The sequence below is a fragment of the Xiphophorus maculatus genome, chromosome 14 (assembly GCF_002775205.1).
Source record: "Xiphophorus maculatus strain JP 163 A chromosome 14, X_maculatus-5.0-male, whole genome shotgun sequence".
Taxonomy (NCBI): Eukaryota; Metazoa; Chordata; class Actinopteri; order Cyprinodontiformes; family Poeciliidae; genus Xiphophorus; species Xiphophorus maculatus.
The window spans coordinates 19834761-19852618 of NC_036456.1; the positions used below are offsets into that span (position 1 = coordinate 19834761).

The 17858-nt window shown below is 41.2% G+C and overlaps 1 protein-coding gene across 1 annotated transcript in view; it reads right to left on the reverse strand.

Moving 5' to 3' along the window:
- The window catches only part of LOC102221882 (ephrin-B2-like), a 113027-nt gene extending 109852 nt beyond the window's left edge, over positions 1 to 3175 (reverse strand). Inside the window, exon 1 of the mRNA XM_023346264.1 lies at positions 1775 to 3175. Within this exon, the coding sequence (XP_023202032.1) occupies positions 1775 to 1923 (149 nt within the window). The 5' untranslated portion in view covers positions 1924 to 3175. The remainder of the gene's footprint in view (positions 1 to 1774) is intronic.
- Between the last annotated feature and the right edge of the window lie 14683 nt (positions 3176 to 17858).

Sequence of the window (17858 nt, forward strand, 5' to 3'; positions counted from 1 at the left end):
TGGCAGAGCTGCGAGGTAAAGTGGTGTCGGCCGTTAAGGCTGGACAGAGGAGAGGTGTTTAAAATGGCATTTCCTCAGTCTATAATGCCTAACACCTCCACCAGAGGACATGGAGGGGGCACACAAATGAGGGATGCAAACACGAGTGGCCAAGTGGGCAACGTATGGTGATTTAGAGCCGCACCAGCGATCAACCTGAGCTCTAATCAAGGTCAGCCAGCAGCAGCAATTACAGCGTTATACAAGAGTCTTTATAGCTGCAGTTCCCAGGGATTTTTCCAACACTGGTGCCACCAACTAAGAGGGAGAGAACCCAACCCTCCAAATATCAAGCACTTTTATGTGCATATGTGTTTTGGGATACATTTTTTCACTCCTCTCCCCTTTTTGTGGAGAAGGTTGTTGCTTATTTTTGCTTTAATTACCATAAAGGTCATGAGGATATCTTTTTTTCTCATTAAGGCATTCTTCAGGTTTAAAATCCAGAAAGAGTCAGAGTGACCAGACTCTCCTTCAGGCACACAGAGCAAAAAAAAGTACAATAAAATAAAATCCAACCCTCCCCCACCTGTTGCTAAGGTCAGATGACTGAAACTAAAACTTTTCCTTGCTCAAAAACAGACAAATTTGGCTGTTCAGAAAAGTTTACACCAGTAAAAATTACGGCAACACTTTGTGCAAAACTACTCAACTTACTACCAGCAGAGTGTCTGTAAAGCAGCGGACTGCAGGCTAGCCGTCAGAGCAGATAGCTTGTCTAATTAACAAGCTAATCTCAAGTTGTTCTCGTTTCCCTCTATAGTCATGTGCTTGTCTTGGAAGTGACACCCAGTTTGATTGGATTTTAGCTGCAAATAATTACACCAGTGTGATTTACTAGTAGCAGCGCAACCTGATAACAATATTTATCTCCATCTGACAAACTCAAACACTTTGTAAGTGTAGTAGAGCTTGCATGGTCCTATGTGTGACACAGGTTAAATATAAACCATTCAAAGTGCTCATGAACTACTTACACCTACAACTTTCACTACACTTCATGTGCATGATAGTCATACTGAGTATTGAACTCGTGGTGGATCAACATTTCCAGTCATAATTACAACTTGAAGGATAGATATTAGCATATTTTCATCCAGGAAATTGGAAAGTCTGACTTCAGATTACAGAGAACACATCATAAAGAGCATAATGGTAAAAAATGTGTTAAATATTAAATATTCTGCAAATGAAAAAGAAAAACATCCACATACCCACTTAATCTAATGGGAGTTTGATCTATTTTTTTCTTTTGCTTTACCCTTTGAAATGTTATAACATTGTAAGAAATAAATAGTTTATGAATATCTGATCATTTTCTGTTTGAAATCAGATTGTTTTGTTGTGCCACCCAACGGCTGTCAGTGTCCACCCCGCTGACAACTTCCTAGAGCCGCCTCTGCTTCCCAGGAGAAAGAACCTGCATCAGATTCCCAGTGATGGCCGTTTAGAGCAGACTGGTGTCTGAAGCTTATAACAAAACACAAACCGATTTTAAAGGTTTATTTGATAACGAGGTGACTGTTCAGGTTAACACGGAGCTGAGCTTGAGGAAGGCCTGCTCTCTAACTTTATCGTGCATGTCATGTTGCATTACTAAGCTCCTCGGGAGTTTGTGAAATCCGCCTCGCAGCCAGAGTTCCATAAATTCAAGCATGCTTTCTGAAGGAATTAACTTTTTTTTTAAATTAAAACTTTGAGCTCAGACCGGCTGTTTAGTCGGCGGCAGTCTTACCTTTCGTTCATGGAATTCCAGTAGATGGGCTCCATGTTGCTGGCGGTGGTTCCCAGTAAATCCAGTAGGAATACCAGCAGGACCCACAATCCATTCCCGCTCCTTCGACACGCCATCTCAACCCTGACACCCAGCATGTGCGGCCCCATCGAAAAGAAAGCAACAATAATCGCCGGAGAGGCTCGCAGAGCTGCTTTTTTTAAAAAAAAAATTGTCTTCCTTTTTTTGCAGCTAGACGCTTTAAAACAATGGATCAACCGATCAGGATTGAAGGCATAAAGAGTTAAAGTGGGATTAAAAAGCCAGCCACGCAAAACCACATGGATCCGAAATGCTGAATGCTGGAGGAGAAACTTATTCAATCCGTGCGTCCTGATCTCCAAATCGACAGGTTCTTCTGCGCACTATTTCAGAGCCATTCCCATGACTTCCCCATTAATTTCTCACCAGAAACAGTTTCTTTTAAAAAAAAAAAAAAAACCCACACACTAGGGCTCAAGCAGATCTCCACTGAATTGGATATTTTAATAGATTATCGCCTCCAGAAAGCAGATTCTGAAGCCTTTTCTGTGCGCCCTAATTGTCTGTTTTCCTCGCTGAACAACGTTCCCTTGTTCTCTTTGGCTCTCTCTGTCTGATTTCTCTCCCATTACCTTGTTCTCTCACGTCCGAGCATATCTGGCTCCGCTGAATTTAAATATGGTCACTTTGTTTAGGAGACGAAGACAAACGAGTAATAAAAACAGCTGGGAATGTGTTTAAAATGAGAAAGATGCCACTTGTATCCACAGCTCCATCCTCATACCAAAAAAAAAAAGACGTGTTGATGCTCAGGGAGTCAAGTACAATCCTTTCTCTCTTTTTTGCCAGAAAATGCAGAGGCAGTAAATCCACAAAATATGTTCGTTTCTAGAGAAAGAAAAACAAACAAACAAAGGAAACCAAGATCCAGCTCGAAAATTAATCCGAGAGCAAATTCAGAGGACAAAAAAACTGACACGAACAAGCCAAAGAGCTAGAAAAGCGAGTCCCTCCTAACGATGCCACACACAGGCCGGCGTGAAACTTGTGAAGTGGTGAAGAAAAATAAAGATGCGACTCAGTGGACATCGGTCCCGCCTGGAAACGGACGTCTTTCCGACGGAGCGCAGAAACGAAACGGCCCGAGGAAGCGCGCTCCGTGCAGTTATCTCATCCGTCTGTGCGCCTCAAAATCCCACCGGTTTGACTCGCCCTAATGCTCGCAGCGCACTGACAGAGCGACTGGCTTGTTTGAGAGGAGGCGGAGGATGAGGAGGGGAAAAGGGGACGTGGATGAATGGAAAAAAATCCCCATCCTCCGACTGGCAAGGCAGGGCGCACGGACGGAGCGCAATTCTTCCAGGCTCTCCGTGGAGAGGGGAGGAGAGCGGACCTCCTATTCTCCTCCTTCTTTTTAGTTTCAGGAGTGGGGGGGGGGGGGGGGGGGGTCAGTCTCGGACCTCTGGACTCCCAGGCGCTGTATTCTGCCTTCTTTCAGACACTAAAGAACTCCCCCCCGTAGTACGCACAAACACACACAGACACACACATCGCTTTTCGAGGCTCACCAATCTGCTGAGCAACCTGACTGAAGAGTAAGAGCGCCCTCAGTGCACTCGCAGGGCATCACATGGAGGGTTTCACTGGGAAAGATGAGCCCAGATGCAGGTTCAGAAGGACACCATGCCGGCTTGACATCCTATATGAGCTCTAAATGTGTTTCAGAGAACAGGATCCCAAGTGGACCAGTTACTGGAGAGTCATTTTGATTGGGTTTCAATTAATTTCAGGAGAAAAAAAATTGCATCATGATGGAAAGATCTAGGTATAGCCCGGTCTAAACAGAGAGAACCTGCATGTTTCAGGATGCAGAGGAGCCTCTCCATCCTGCAGCAGCAGCAGCAAGGTGATGAGCTGGGTGACAGGATCTGCCGAGGACCACACACACACACACGCACACACACACTCCCACACACACACCCCTGTTTACTCTGAGCCCCCCTGTCTCACCGCTAATACCATTTCACACACTAACACACAGGAGACACGGGAGGACTCTCAAAGCTGTGGCTGCACTGCCCCCATGTGGTAGTTAGAGTGCATGAACACAGATGTTTCATTTGATGCATGCTTCACGCGTCTGAATGATTTCAGCATTTTTGTTTAAATTTGTGGAATAAAATGTGAAATATGCGGGAGCTGCAGTTCACTGACTTGCCTTTGTTTTTTTTTTTGTAGATTTCTGGCATAAAATCACTTTTATATGAGTGCTGATAGTTTTGTGTTGGCAACTTTTCAGAATTTGCCCTTAATTTCTTATTTATTTTCATGATTTCACTAAATATTAGAGCAGCAGTAGCGTTATGTGGCTCTGGGTAACAGTAGGAATATTACTGCTTGTTAAATCTTTACCTATTCTGTTTGTTAGCTGAACTAACCAGTGAAAACTTTTTAATAAAAATACCTAATTTTATATGATCATACCTTCATTTTTTAAAATATTTATCCTAAATTCTTACACCACTGAACCCTCCATGCAGCATCAGAGAATGTAGTAATTTGAGGGCTTGTCTGGGATTTGAACCCAGAACGTCTCGTACCCAAAGACTTTACCAACCACTACTTTGAAGCAAATCCCATGATTTTATGTGCCAAAACCTTGAAATAAAACTATCCAGGCCTCATTTGGCTTTATTTTTTACCAGTTTGTCATATTAAAGCCACACAACTCAGTGTAATTTATTGGGATATTAAGCAACGAAGCAACATAAAGTAGTGCATAATTGTGAAGTGTGAGGAAAACAATACATGGCTTTCAACTTTTTTTCTTATTTTTAATTAACATGACTATGTCGTCACTCATCTTAGGGTATGATTTTGGTTTCTGTTTCACATTGGTTTTGGTTGATCAGATTAATAGCACAATGATTTAATTGTGATTACAACTTAATTTTAAACAGTTTATTTCCACACTATTTTTTTCCTGCACACATCTTCATCTCCATTGTAACAATTTGGGAACTCGTCCTGGATTTGGAACCAACCAGTTTTTGAAGGAAGAAATTTAACTATTTGGGGGCTTATCCAGGATTTGGGACCTTAACCTAGCTTAAAAGCATCTAATATTATAATCCCAATGTTTTTCAGATTTTTCTTTGATTTAACACTTTTACAAAAATTCACATATTTCCTGCCTTTATGCCACTTTATCTCCAGGATATCAAGGTATGTAGCATTTCTGGGGGTTAGTCCGGGATTTGACACCCAGACATCTCACACCCTAAAAACAAAAATCATATCCATAAACGAATGCAGATTGACCTTACCTTTGCTTAACACTGCTCACTGCAAAACGTAAGGCTTTACCAGGTTGACCAAAGCAAAATTGATAGATATTTTCTATCACTTCATCTCCAAGATAAAACATCAAGAAAAGTATTAGAGTTAGAAACCAGGATTTTGTGCTCCCACAAATGAAAATCGCTTGACATTAAACTTTTTCACATTTTGTGATGCTACAATCACTGTCTTCAGTGCACATCAATGTGATTTTATGTGTCAGAAAAGCTAGACTGATACATCATTCACACAACTTCATTACCATGACAACATCAGGAAACGAAACAATTTGGGGGCTCGTCTAAGATTTAGCAAGTGGGAGCTGACCTTTGCCAACCACCACTTGAAAGCAAATCAGCCGATTTTATGCAATGAAATCTTGACTGTATAATTAAATTTTAACAGCCTATAATTTCTTATAACATTTAGTTGCAATGACATTATAAAAAGTGATTGAAAAGTTCTTGAATTTGATTCTTGGAAGGCTGATTCCCACTCCTGCAGGTACTCCATTTGTCGGGTGATCCACGGGATCCCCGAGTTACAGCTCAGCACAACACAACTCCATCTACCCACCGAGCGAAGGGGAAACAAGCAGAGGAAAAGCCTCTTCATATTTGTCACTTAAAATGATTCCCTTTTACATTAGCTGAAAAGGGGGAAGAGCTGGTCTCACCATCAACACTTCCTGCTGCTCCTGCATAGCCCGGGAGACGAAAGTGCAGAATTACTGGAGAGTTGTGAATAAAAGAAAGATACAGCTGGAGCTGTCGTGCTCAAGAGTATCGCTGCAAATGAGTGATCACAAATCAGAGTCTGCAGGCTGGAGGATCACTGCAGCCAGCAGAACAGAATGTAATTGCTTGCTTAGAAAAACAAGAAGCAAACACGGCGAGGAAGTTTCAGAAAGCAGAGAAACGCAGGGGGAGAAAATAGAGCAGACGTGTTGCTGTTTGTGTTCAGTTGCCCTCTGGAAAACCTTGGCAGGGCTGCTGACAGAGCTAAATGTAGCAGAGGAAGATAGACCGGTTTAAAGACAACAACAGCAGTTCAGAGGTGGAGCTGGCATGAAAAACAAACCTCCCGCTCTGTCTGGGAATCTGACTGTGTGGGAAAACCGGCTGACCCCGTGCGTCTTGCCGCCTTGCTGGTTGTACCTGAACGGGTTGACGTGTGAGAGGAAGATGATGCTCACACACTGCTGGTATGCCGGCCGGTTTATTAGTGCTCATTTATTCAGGCCGACCTCATTCACTGCACTGACCTTCAACTCTTTTTCATAACCGCATCCCTGCTCTCTTTCTCTCCCCCGTCCCTGGTGACTCTGGCTGCAGTCTGCTCCAGCTGCCAGGCTTCACCACACACACATAAACCCGTTTACACAACCAGCATGTGTAGCTTAAAACCAATTACAGTAAGTGCACGGCTGATATGAAGCAGGCATTGTAAGAATTAAGGTTAAAGGCGTGCACACAAACACATCCAGACCGACACAAAGCCCAGAGACAGGAAAACATGCACCCTGGTGGGAATGAAATTCACACCGAGGGTGGTTGGTGCAGGTTTCTGCGTGCGGATGTGGGTCGTTGTCAGGGCATGACAGCCTCCGCTCCCCTAGCAGCTGATAGATCTCAGCTGCAAGTCTTTATCCTTCAGCATCTGTCGATCCTTGTGAGCTTCCTCCTTTTCCCTGGCTCTCAAACACACACACACACACACCCACACACACACGCCCACACACACTGTAACTGCAGCATTAAAACACTCCTCTGCTGCCTGAACACACACACCTCCTGGTGCTTTCCTGTGACACAGAGCAACGGGGGCAGCGGGGGGATTAAATAAGGACAGGGAAGGGGGTCTGTGCAACATGTGATGTGCAAATCACACAGACGAAACACGCTGAGTGGATCCCAGATCCTGTGTCAGTACATTTTTTAAAATTTTTTTTTACCTTGGTCGCACATTTTTGTTCGTTTGCATACTTAATGTGTCATTTTTGATATTCATATTTTCTGAGACCACTACCTGTTTTTGAAAGGTGCTTTCTTCAAAAATAGCTGCTGTTTCAGTTCATTTGTCTCAATAATTGAGAGTATCATCAAATTATTATTGTTTCTCAAAATAAAGTAGAAATATTTGTCTGGTCTTTTACTGTAATAGGTGAATGAAGGACCCTAAGACAAAATAATTAATTGCTAAAGAGGCTGGGTCTAAACTGGGGGCTTTTTCCAAGCAAACTAAAGAAAGATTGAGTGGAAGAAAAGAAAATGTAATAGCAAAAGATGGGATTTCATTGATTGTAAGCCACGATTATCAAAATTAACTAAACAAATGCTTGCACTATGTCACTTTTTAATTTAAATTACTGAAACAAATTAACTTTCTGATCATTTTCAGATTCGTAGAGCTGTGTCTGTCAAACGGATTTTGATGAATAGTTCAAGTCCTACAGGGTTTATTACAAAACACATCATGGCTGTGTTTGCAGCCTAAGAAGCAAATCTTACAGTGCAAAGGTTCTGTATTGTAAAGGTTAGTAGAAAGTAAAATGTCTAATATCCTAATACTACAGCTCCTAAAATCTTTTATATAAAGACTGTGGTGAAAACATAACAGTTTGTTTGGGTGTTTTTTTACTTTAAGTTCGTGAAGCAAAATATAATCGATTCATACTTGGTATTATCAGGTGCACATATTTAATTGCTTATTCACACAAAAAGTGAAACAGCTAATCACATGGCAGCTACTTATTGCATCTAGATGTGGAGAAGTTGACTAGCTGAAGTTAAAACCAAGCTTAAGAAAATGAATGAAAGGTCAGTTAAAGACGCTATGGTTGCGAATGCCTGACTGGCTGGTTTGAGCTCTTTGCTAACTGTTGATCTACTGGGATGTCATGCAGAAATATTTATCCTGTTCATAGAAAATAGTCCAAAAAGAGAGAATATATCCAGTGAGTAACAAATATGTGGAGGAAAATTTGATTTCTGTGTTTCCAGTCAGGAAACATCTAACAATATGAATGACTTCAGTTCTGAAGGACCTACATCAGGCGCTACTGATGTTTGTAATGACTGTACAATTTACCAATGCTAAGATATAACAACATTCATCTTCAGATCGATTTTCTGTCAAAAACATGTAATAAACAGCTTTAAATTTAAAAGTATAGAACTTCTGATTGTTGTATGGATCAGGCTTTGGAGGGTTAACTCCTCTCTATGTACAATACTTGTTTAGTGACTCACAACATTAAAGACTAAACTAAGCGTTGCAGGGATGCTGGACAGACAGAATGGCCAGATAAAGTCTCTCTGCTCTGGGTGTGAAGTGAAGGCTGATGGGAAGTGACAGCTCTTGAATCTCAGCCTGACATCCCTCAGCGACAGGCTGGAGCTCCTGGATGGCTGGCCAGGAATAAAAGCGCCCGTTCTCATTGGACACCTGAGAACATGCATGCATATTATCGCAGGGCCTGAAGTCTGTGCTGCAGCCAGGCGATAACAAATTTCACATCTCTCTGATGCCTGATCAGTTCTAACCACAGGGGCTGCAGTCACAACGTAAAGCTGAAAGGCTCTGACAGCATGAAAATGGGGCTTGTTTTGGGAATTTGTGCACTAAAAGTTGATAGAGGCTACTGCAATGCAACAACAAACCTGTCATCTCCAGGGAATTTAGCTGCTCACCCTGCAACCATCTATGAAGTGGACATAATCCAGAAGCTGCTTTTCTCATTTGAGAATGGTTTGTTCTATCAAAAAGGTGTTGGATGTCTGTTGAGAAAAAAAAGCATCGATAATACAGTGAAAAAGCCTGAGACCAGGGGTGTCCAAAGTGTGGTCTGGGGGCCACTCGTGGCTCTCGAAGTGATTTTGTGCGGTCCTTATCAATAACAACAAAATAAAAATTACACAAACTTGGTTTTCCAGCTCAAAGTTGGAGCTTTAAAAAACTTATTTAAAAAATTATCTTACAAAGACAATTTCAGTGTATTTTAAAAGATATACACAGATAATTTGAAATCTTCTAAAAGTGTAAGGTACAATGCAAAGCGCTAATTTCTTACCTGTTTCACTAACCATCTTTTTCACCTGAATTCAACTTCAGAAACAACATTTTGGTTCACCTATTTGATAAATGTGGCTAAATAAAACAAGGTGATTTTTGAAGAACAAGCGACCATTATCCTGTTTTTCTTGCTGACATTATACATACAAAAAGAGATAAAAACAATCTGTATTCAGGGCTTTTTGCAGATTTATGTTTCCAATGTTCAAGGATTTGCAGCTCCTCTTTCTACAAAAATCAAACTTAATTATTTTATTAGAATATTGTGTTTATTATGCTCATTATTGTCCTGTTGAAAGGGAAACATTTTGCAAATAAAAATTAAAATACCACATTTTCAATTAAAATGTTTTAAAAATCTACACTTTGTGGCCCTAAATTACTTTCATCTTGGCCCATGTGGTGAAAGGTTTGAACACCGCTGTTCTGAATCATCATTAATTTCTCTGCATCTTGCTTCCAAACAGCTGGACTTCCCTGTAATCTGTTAAACGCCCTTGATCAACACTTCTCTACGCTGCATATTAATGCATATTAAGACACATTTGGTGTTTTAACTATTAAAATAGGCATAAATGTTGTCAGAAGGCCTACTGCAAAAACCAGGGGTCCGCTGTATATTAAGCATAAATATGGTATGATATACTTGTGCGTTCAATTTGTCTTGGAAATTAAAGATCAGATCTTCGAATGTTGTCACACCTGAAATAGTGACACGTTGGAAAACCAGTGGGACAACTATCAGCACTAATATGAAAGAAATAATAGCATATTTCTCTATTTTATATAGAAACTCTTGGAAGTGCCATGAGAGTGCACCTTTTGTTTCCCTTTTACATGTGCGTCGGCCATCTTGAACGTTGGTTTCCGGGGCGGGCGGCGTTTCTGTTGTATTTCCAACTAGGAAATCCGACCCCTAGGTAGAAATCAAACCTACCAAAATCATTTGAATCTCATCTAAAGGCACTCTATCTTCTCTTTCACATTTATCTGTTAAAGGTGGTTGTGCAGATGCAACAGCAATGTTGTTTTTTGAAAAGATTAGTTAGACAGGTATTTAAAGTATTGAATGGTGTACTTTTGTTTGGTTATTCTCATCATAAAATTTCAGCGTTTATGCAATAATGTTCATGGCAGATTTACTTATTCATAGTATTCCATAGCTTGTGTAAAGACCAACTTCTTCCATTTCATGCTCCATATAACAAACCTTTAGCCGCAAAGATCCACACAAAGTAAGTGATACAATCTGAGCCCAGTCGGTCTGTTTTATCTGAGACATATGAGCTGTTTTAAGGTTATTGCATCTCAGGTTGTATTTTCTGGGATTCGACTGTGTTTGTTTTAGCGTGAGGTAACGTTGCCCAAGCGTGGCACAGTAGTTTCCTGAGATTTTATATTACTCTTCCAAAAACATTGGTGAGCCACACGGGCCCTTCATCCCGGCACACCACTCCTTGTCATAGTTTTAATGTCTTTCATGCAGAACATCAACTTTGTATGTATTTGCACAATTCGCTCCTGATTGAGATGATTTGTAGGGACTTGGGGAAATTATTTGACCACTTTTGTACAGCTGCAGATGAGTTTGCTAACTTTAAACGACTTTTATTTCCTGCCTGAATTCATTACAAGTTTGGTCTGGTTTGGTCATTTCATGATACTCTATAAACGGGAAGTGCAGGCCACCTTCAGAGATAAGTGAAAGTTTGCCTCCAGGGCTCCCTTTCAGTGAGGTAAAATTAAGTCATATCCGTTCTGCACATAGTTAGACACTTTCACTCCCAGAGCTGGAGTTATGTGGAGGTGGATGCCTGTTTTGACTTGTTAGAAGAATGATCAGAGTCACACTCCCTTTTTCACAGCTATGAGTCATGGCTTTACTTGGATTAGGCAAAAGAAAAAGTCTACTTGGTTATTATTTGTTTTAACAACATTAGATTCTTAATCAAGTTTGGAAAAGACGACAAATCTTCATTATTAATTCGCCTGTCATAAGGTGCTGTCTGGATAAAAAATGTCTGCAGTGTTACCTAAGAGCAGAATAAACAGCCAGCTTTCTCAGGGTGTAACCTACTAATTACAGTGACAGACTTGTAAACATAAAACTATACACACATTGCTATTGAGCTAATTTAAAAAAAAACTATAAAAAATTAGACTATTAAACTAGAAAAATAGCAGTTGAAAACTACGTTAAACCAATACTTTACAACTTAAGGGACCCTGACATGTGGCAACAATTTTCACAGATAATTACTGTAGTGACTGAGTATATCCTTCTCAGTGGGTTTCATTTTGGCAATCTATAGCCACCATGGTAAATGTTCTCAAGTTTTATGAAAAGCCAGTCTTGTACTGTATGTTACTAATAGCAAATTTACAAGTAAAATTCTGCAAAATTTTACAAAACAAAGGAAATGTTTCCCAAATTCAGCTTTAGAAGCCATTTTTGAGAATCCTAAAGATCCATTTGAGACTTCAGTTGTAAGAAAATGCGCTACATATTTCCTCCCTTAAAATTTGCTCTCCCTCCTTTTCTCAGGTTGTCAGCAGGACACTTCCTAATCTCCCACTCCATCTGTCTCCCCAGCACCTTTGCAGAGCTCATCTGGCCTAACCCACTGCTCAACCTGTCTCCCCCTTCAGCCCTCCTCACGGCTGACTCCTAAAAAAAAAAAAAAAAAACCCTGGCCGCGACAGAGACGGAAACGAGAGAAGGCCAGTGGTTTTTAGAAAGGATCCATGCTGGGATGAGACTTGTCCATGCAGCCCAAGGGCAGGGAAAGGGATGAATTCAGACCTTATACTGCTCTACCTTTCCCCAGTGTGCAATTACACACGCAATTACTCTCCCTGGGCGCCGAACATCCTCTAAAACCGTCAAGATCACATCCAATCTGCCGAGGCCGGCTGGGAGACTGGCTTCTTAATGTACTTGAAAGGGCTCTCTCTGAGGATAACTAGCTGCAGAGATCGCCAGAGGGAAAGTGTGTAGAGCAGGAAGAGGATATTGAGGGAGGATGAGAAGATAAGAAGAGGATGAGGTGAAGGCAAGGGGACACAGAGGCACACACACTCAAGTTGATACTCTGTATGCATGAGGGCTTGTTTATGCGTGAGGGAAATATCAATGCGGAGCCACTCGTCTGTACTTGTCTGCAGCCGAAGAGTTCGATGATGTGACACATCTCCAGTCTGCATTAATCTCCCCGAGCTATTTCAGACGGATATCCATGAGTGCGCCTTCACATCTGGATTGAATAGAGGGAGATCAGACTCCGGGGTGAAATGAAAACCTCAGCTGCTGTGCTTTTTCCTGGCTTCAGAGCATGTGCGGGAGTGCAGGTGCCAATTATTTTCACATCTAATGTAAACCAGAGAACAAGGACGCGTCAATCACAGCTGCAGCCTTTTGGAATGGAAATGGGGATGAATTCATAGGAACGCAGATATTTTTTTGGCGGCCGATGAAATAGGTTGGTAGGGACTTATAAGAATAATATCCCCGCAGATTCGGGCCCCTAAAAAGGAAAACCTCAAGCCATTTGAACTTCGGACTGGTCCATCTGTAATGAGCAGAAATGGTGGCGAAGGGGAGGTGCAAATGATATTCTGTTACAGACTGTGAACAATGAGGTGTTTCAGGTTTAGAGTTGGGCTCGTAAAGGCATTTATTATTTTTAGATTAAGCTCAACAGTCTGTTCTCTCTCAACAGTCCCCAACAGAAGAAGTCATTGATCATCCGTATGTTGGCAACTTTAGAATGGAGTAATACAACGAGTCAGGACACACAAAGCTGTCGTCATAATTAGAAAAGCAATTTATCAAAAACAAATTGACGAAACATTAGGATGCCGACTTATTTCACAAAAGTTCTCATAGTCTTTAACATAAATTGCCAACATTTGCAGCTACAAGACTTAAACTCAGGTTAATTTGCACAGAAAAGTCAGGAAGCCAACAGTAACTTATAGCAAGATTCATTTTTACTCAAGCAGGGATTAAAGGCTAATGTAGCACAGATTCCTGCTACAAGAAGTTTGAAAAGCAGGAGTTTGGGGTTTTATACTCCTAAAGAACTATCTGGTGTCCATGCCAACTGATATTTAGTATTTGATAATCCTTTCTTCATTTCCTGGCACAATTATTATGCACATTGCTGCCTATTGACTTCACTAACTAACTGTTAGTTAATCATTGCTTACGTAATTACGTAATTAATACATTTTTTAAAATTAATTGATATCATATGCAAGAGCACACTAGTTAATAATGACTTTATACATATGCAACAAATATGAGCAATGCAGCATTAAATAATGCTTCATTGGGATATGATTACATTTTATCTTGATGAACAAAAATAATTATAGTTTTTAACAGTGAGATATGGTGAATAATAGTCAACAGAAGTAATAGTCAAACATAAAATTGTTGCACACTTGCTCCATATGTAAAAAAAAGGTCAACAGAAAACCTTATTAAAGTCATATTCCTGGAGAAAAACATAAATAATTCATCACTGGTTATGGTTAATTAGCAGCTGTGATAAAGGTTACTTACAGTCATAAGTTATTGACTATACATTATTTAGTTAGTAATGCAGCGATATGATCACTGCATATCACTTCTCTATCAACGTAATGCACGACTAATTAGTAAGTATTAGTAGATATCCTACTAATACCTACTAATATAGATATCAGTAGGTTAATTAGTACATATTTTCTATTAGTTTACATGTAGCAAAGCAGATTTTGTAGTCCTCATTATAAATAGGCTACATTTTCAGCCTTTTAGCTGTAGATGCCCTAAATGTAACACAATAGGACTGAAAAAACTCAACTGATGAATGCAGGCTATGACCCAATTAGCTCATCTAATTAAAAATAATAGTGATAGTGATAGGCCTTGCTGCTGCTGAAATAAGAGGTTATACTCCCCCAAAACTCAACATTGTGAAGAGCCAAGTCTATAACTTTATGAGGGTGCCTCACATTTTTCTGCTGGGTGTAAAATCCATCAGTTCAGAGGCACAAGGCGAAGGCATAAAGATGACAGAGGAAGTGAGACTTTGTTTCATGCACACAGCCATTTACAACCAACATTACTTAAACATGACACAACTCCGCAGCTTTATTGCATTTCTCCCTCTGTATTTTACCGTGCCTGTTAGTGGATATGCTAGTTTCTTTCTCTATATATTCAGCCTCGCTTCAGCTACACAGAGGGATTAACATGTCAGCCCCGTTCAGACTTTGCAGATGTCGATAAGAATTGCTCATAGCTCTCCCCGGCGAGCGGGCTCTGTCCTCTGGCTGCAGTTTAGCAATTGAGACATCCTTCAAAACGTCTTGTTGAGACAGATTTTTCAGGTCAGAGGCAGGGGGACCGAGGAGAGGGGAGAAACAAATTAGATAAGTGAGGTAAGCCCCTGGAGATTGTGTCGGATTGCCTATAGATCTTTTTCACAGCAGATATTTTCACATGTCAAAGCAGGAAATCCAGGGAAGATTAATAGGGTTCCATTCCACCACAGGAAAGATTTTGGAGCTCTGCACACTGCTTCATTGTCAAACCAGGACGTTAAATGTTAAAATTGGGCTACGTGAAATAATGAATAACGTCTTATTACACCCTTAAAACGAGGTTTATAATGACTTAAAGGAGGGCTGTACTTTCACTGTTGCCTTGCAGCCATAAGGTATTGGGTTCAAATCCCAGCCTGGGGTCTTTCTGTTCTTCCCATGCAAGTGTTGGTTCTCTCTGGGTGCTCCAGCTTTGACTAGGCCATTTTAACACATGAATAAGCTTTGATCTAAACAAGTGGTCGGCTACATTTACAATCCACCTCACAAATGTTCAACCAAACACAACTTAAAATTCACGATAAATAGGAAAGTTGTCATTTTTATAGAACCACCACTTTAGATCTACTTTTAGGTTTTAAAAATAAAGAAAAACAAAATTTCTAGAGAGGCTAGATATAGTTTCTACTGTTGGCCGGAGGGAGGGAGAAACCGTCCATCATCAGCTGGGTTCATCAGTTCATATCTAGTTTATGTACAGGACTACTTATTAAATTTGTGGAAGAACTTTTCTTTCGTGGTCAGGACACCAGAAAGGTTTCTAGCCCCGGGGCCCAAATCCTTCTAAATACGGCCCTGCTTCAACGGCACAGCTTCTGTCTATTACACAATAAACCAACAAAGCCCACAAACTGAATGCAAAACGATGTAAACACGCAGTGAGTAGCTCTGCCTCTGCAGGTCTTAACGCCCTGAATCATCCAGATTTCACTCTGAATCCTCCACAGCTCAAAGTACTGATGCGCCTCTGAACGCCTCACTCTTCCTGGATGCCTGAGCTCGGATTGAGCAGCGCGCCGAACAAAGTGGCGGCCCGGGATGTGCTGCACATTATCTATTAACTCTGAGGAAAAGTGGATGTAACAACCCGGCTCGTCTGGCGCGTCAGGGCCGGTGTCGGAGTGAAGCCTCGCGTTAAGCGCCTGCCAAAGCCATTCAAAGTCTGGCAGAGCTGAAGGCGCCTCCTCTTTGACATTTTGAGAAATGCCATGTTTGACAAGCTCTAAAAGCTACGAGAAGTCTGTTCCCTGCGTTTCATGTTCTAAAGAGCATTTTTTTCACCCCCTCAAAGGCAGGCGCGAACAGCGACGAACCGCAGAGCATTGTGAGCATCTTTAGGCCTCAGAGCAGTTTTCATGTCCTCCCTGTTCATTCAGCTGCAGCGGAGAGACGAAGAGTAGGAGGAGGAGGAGGTCGTGCTCCCGAGTGTTTGCTTGAGTGCTTCACTGTGGGATCAGGAGATTCAACAGGCGGCCAGACATTTAAATAATTGTTTTCAAATGTCTTCCTTAATATCAAGATCCCATTACTCTCTATTCTGCGGCGTCCCCCGGCGCAGGGAGCTGCAGCCGTCCTAATGGAAGACGCTTCATGCGCGGCCACGGAAATGGCCGCGCAGGAACACAGAAAACACTTGACGTGGATTGGCTCATTAGCCGCACAAGTGGGAAGAATGGACCGCAGGCACCTCGGGAGGAAGACGGCAGACTCTGCAAACTTCGGCTGGAGAGATGGGTTTTCCAAACGTGGATTCAGATTTTAATTATAGACGAGCGTACTTCGGGGTTTTCTTGAGCATTTTATTCTCACTTACGTGGCTGAGCTTCAGAGAGTCGGTGTGGTAATGAAGCTTAATTGCTGTAAACTGCATTTAATGTTATAATCAGAATTTCACTCATGCAGCTGGTGGATTTGGCCCCGAAGAGAAGAAAACAGATGAAAATTCAACAGCAGTCCGTTTATTGGATGTTTGGTTGAGGATGGAAATCAGCTGAGAGGTTAAAAGGACACCGAGGAACATAATATGTAACTGTGGATGGGGGGGAAACTCGACGAGAAATGGAAAAATAAGAACATTAATCAGGTTTATAGCTGGTCATAAATATGGCAAATGCTACGTTACAGCTGTGCAGCTCGGGCTCAGTGAAAGCCCAGATTTTTAATCCGAGAACACGGCTCGTTTACAAGGAACACCTTATTGATTTTATTTACTTGTGCATTCACTGCTGCTATTTATCCACAGCCCTCCCCTCCGCGTGTCAAAATGTTTCACTTAATCAGTGTACAGGCAGTAAACCCGGCGAGAACGTGACCTTATAAACACGACGTGGTAAATGTATCGCCAGCTGGGCTCCTAACATAGACAGGACTTCAGGAGCAGGACGAGAACGGCACGAAATGAGCCAAAACGGAAAGTGGAAGCAGTTCCTTGCCAAAAAATGTTCGCATTGTGTCATGTTAGAGCCACAAACCGCGATGTATTCTGGTGGGTGTTTAAACATATAGCGCAACACAGATATCTGCATATGTCTGAGGGGGAAAAACTATGACATGTATTCATCCACCTAAATCAAATCAAGTGCAACACCCTGTCCTCAGAGGTCAGCTGAGTATGTATAGTAAATAATCCAAACATTCACACCAAGAACTTGTCAGTGCTATGATGGGACATAGCATCATGCTGTTGAGGTTTGCAGGCCTGGACTTTGACTGAGCCATTCTCTGAGCCATGAATAATATTTGATCTAACGCACTGGATCTTAAGCTGTTTATGTTGGACCCCTTGTGTTCACAGAGGATAGGGATCACAGCTAGAGTCAGAGAATCCTGGAGAACCATTTCTAAAAACGCTTTTAGCTGCTTGTTTTAGTCGTTCAAACACTAAATATACCTCAATATTCAATGGTGGGCACGCTTTAGCTAATCAGCTAATTGCATAGCAAATGTCTTGTTTAGCACTTTATCTAACTATGAAAACACTGAGCTTCTCCTAAATACATTTTTTCTTAATTTCTAGCACTAATTTACTTAGATGTTTAACTTTATTCAGTTTAAATTTGACAAATCAGATGAGTTGAAGTTTTGGTTATTGACTTCAGACGTTAGATATTTGTACTCATGGCCTTATTTTGAAGTGGCAAATCTTCTCTGCCCCAACAATTACTATTTACAGAAAATAAACATGGACAGAACAGAACATAAATATCTAAGAAAATTACAGAACATAGAAGTTATAGGGTGAAAATAAATTTGTGCTGGATGAATGCAGTCTTTCGAG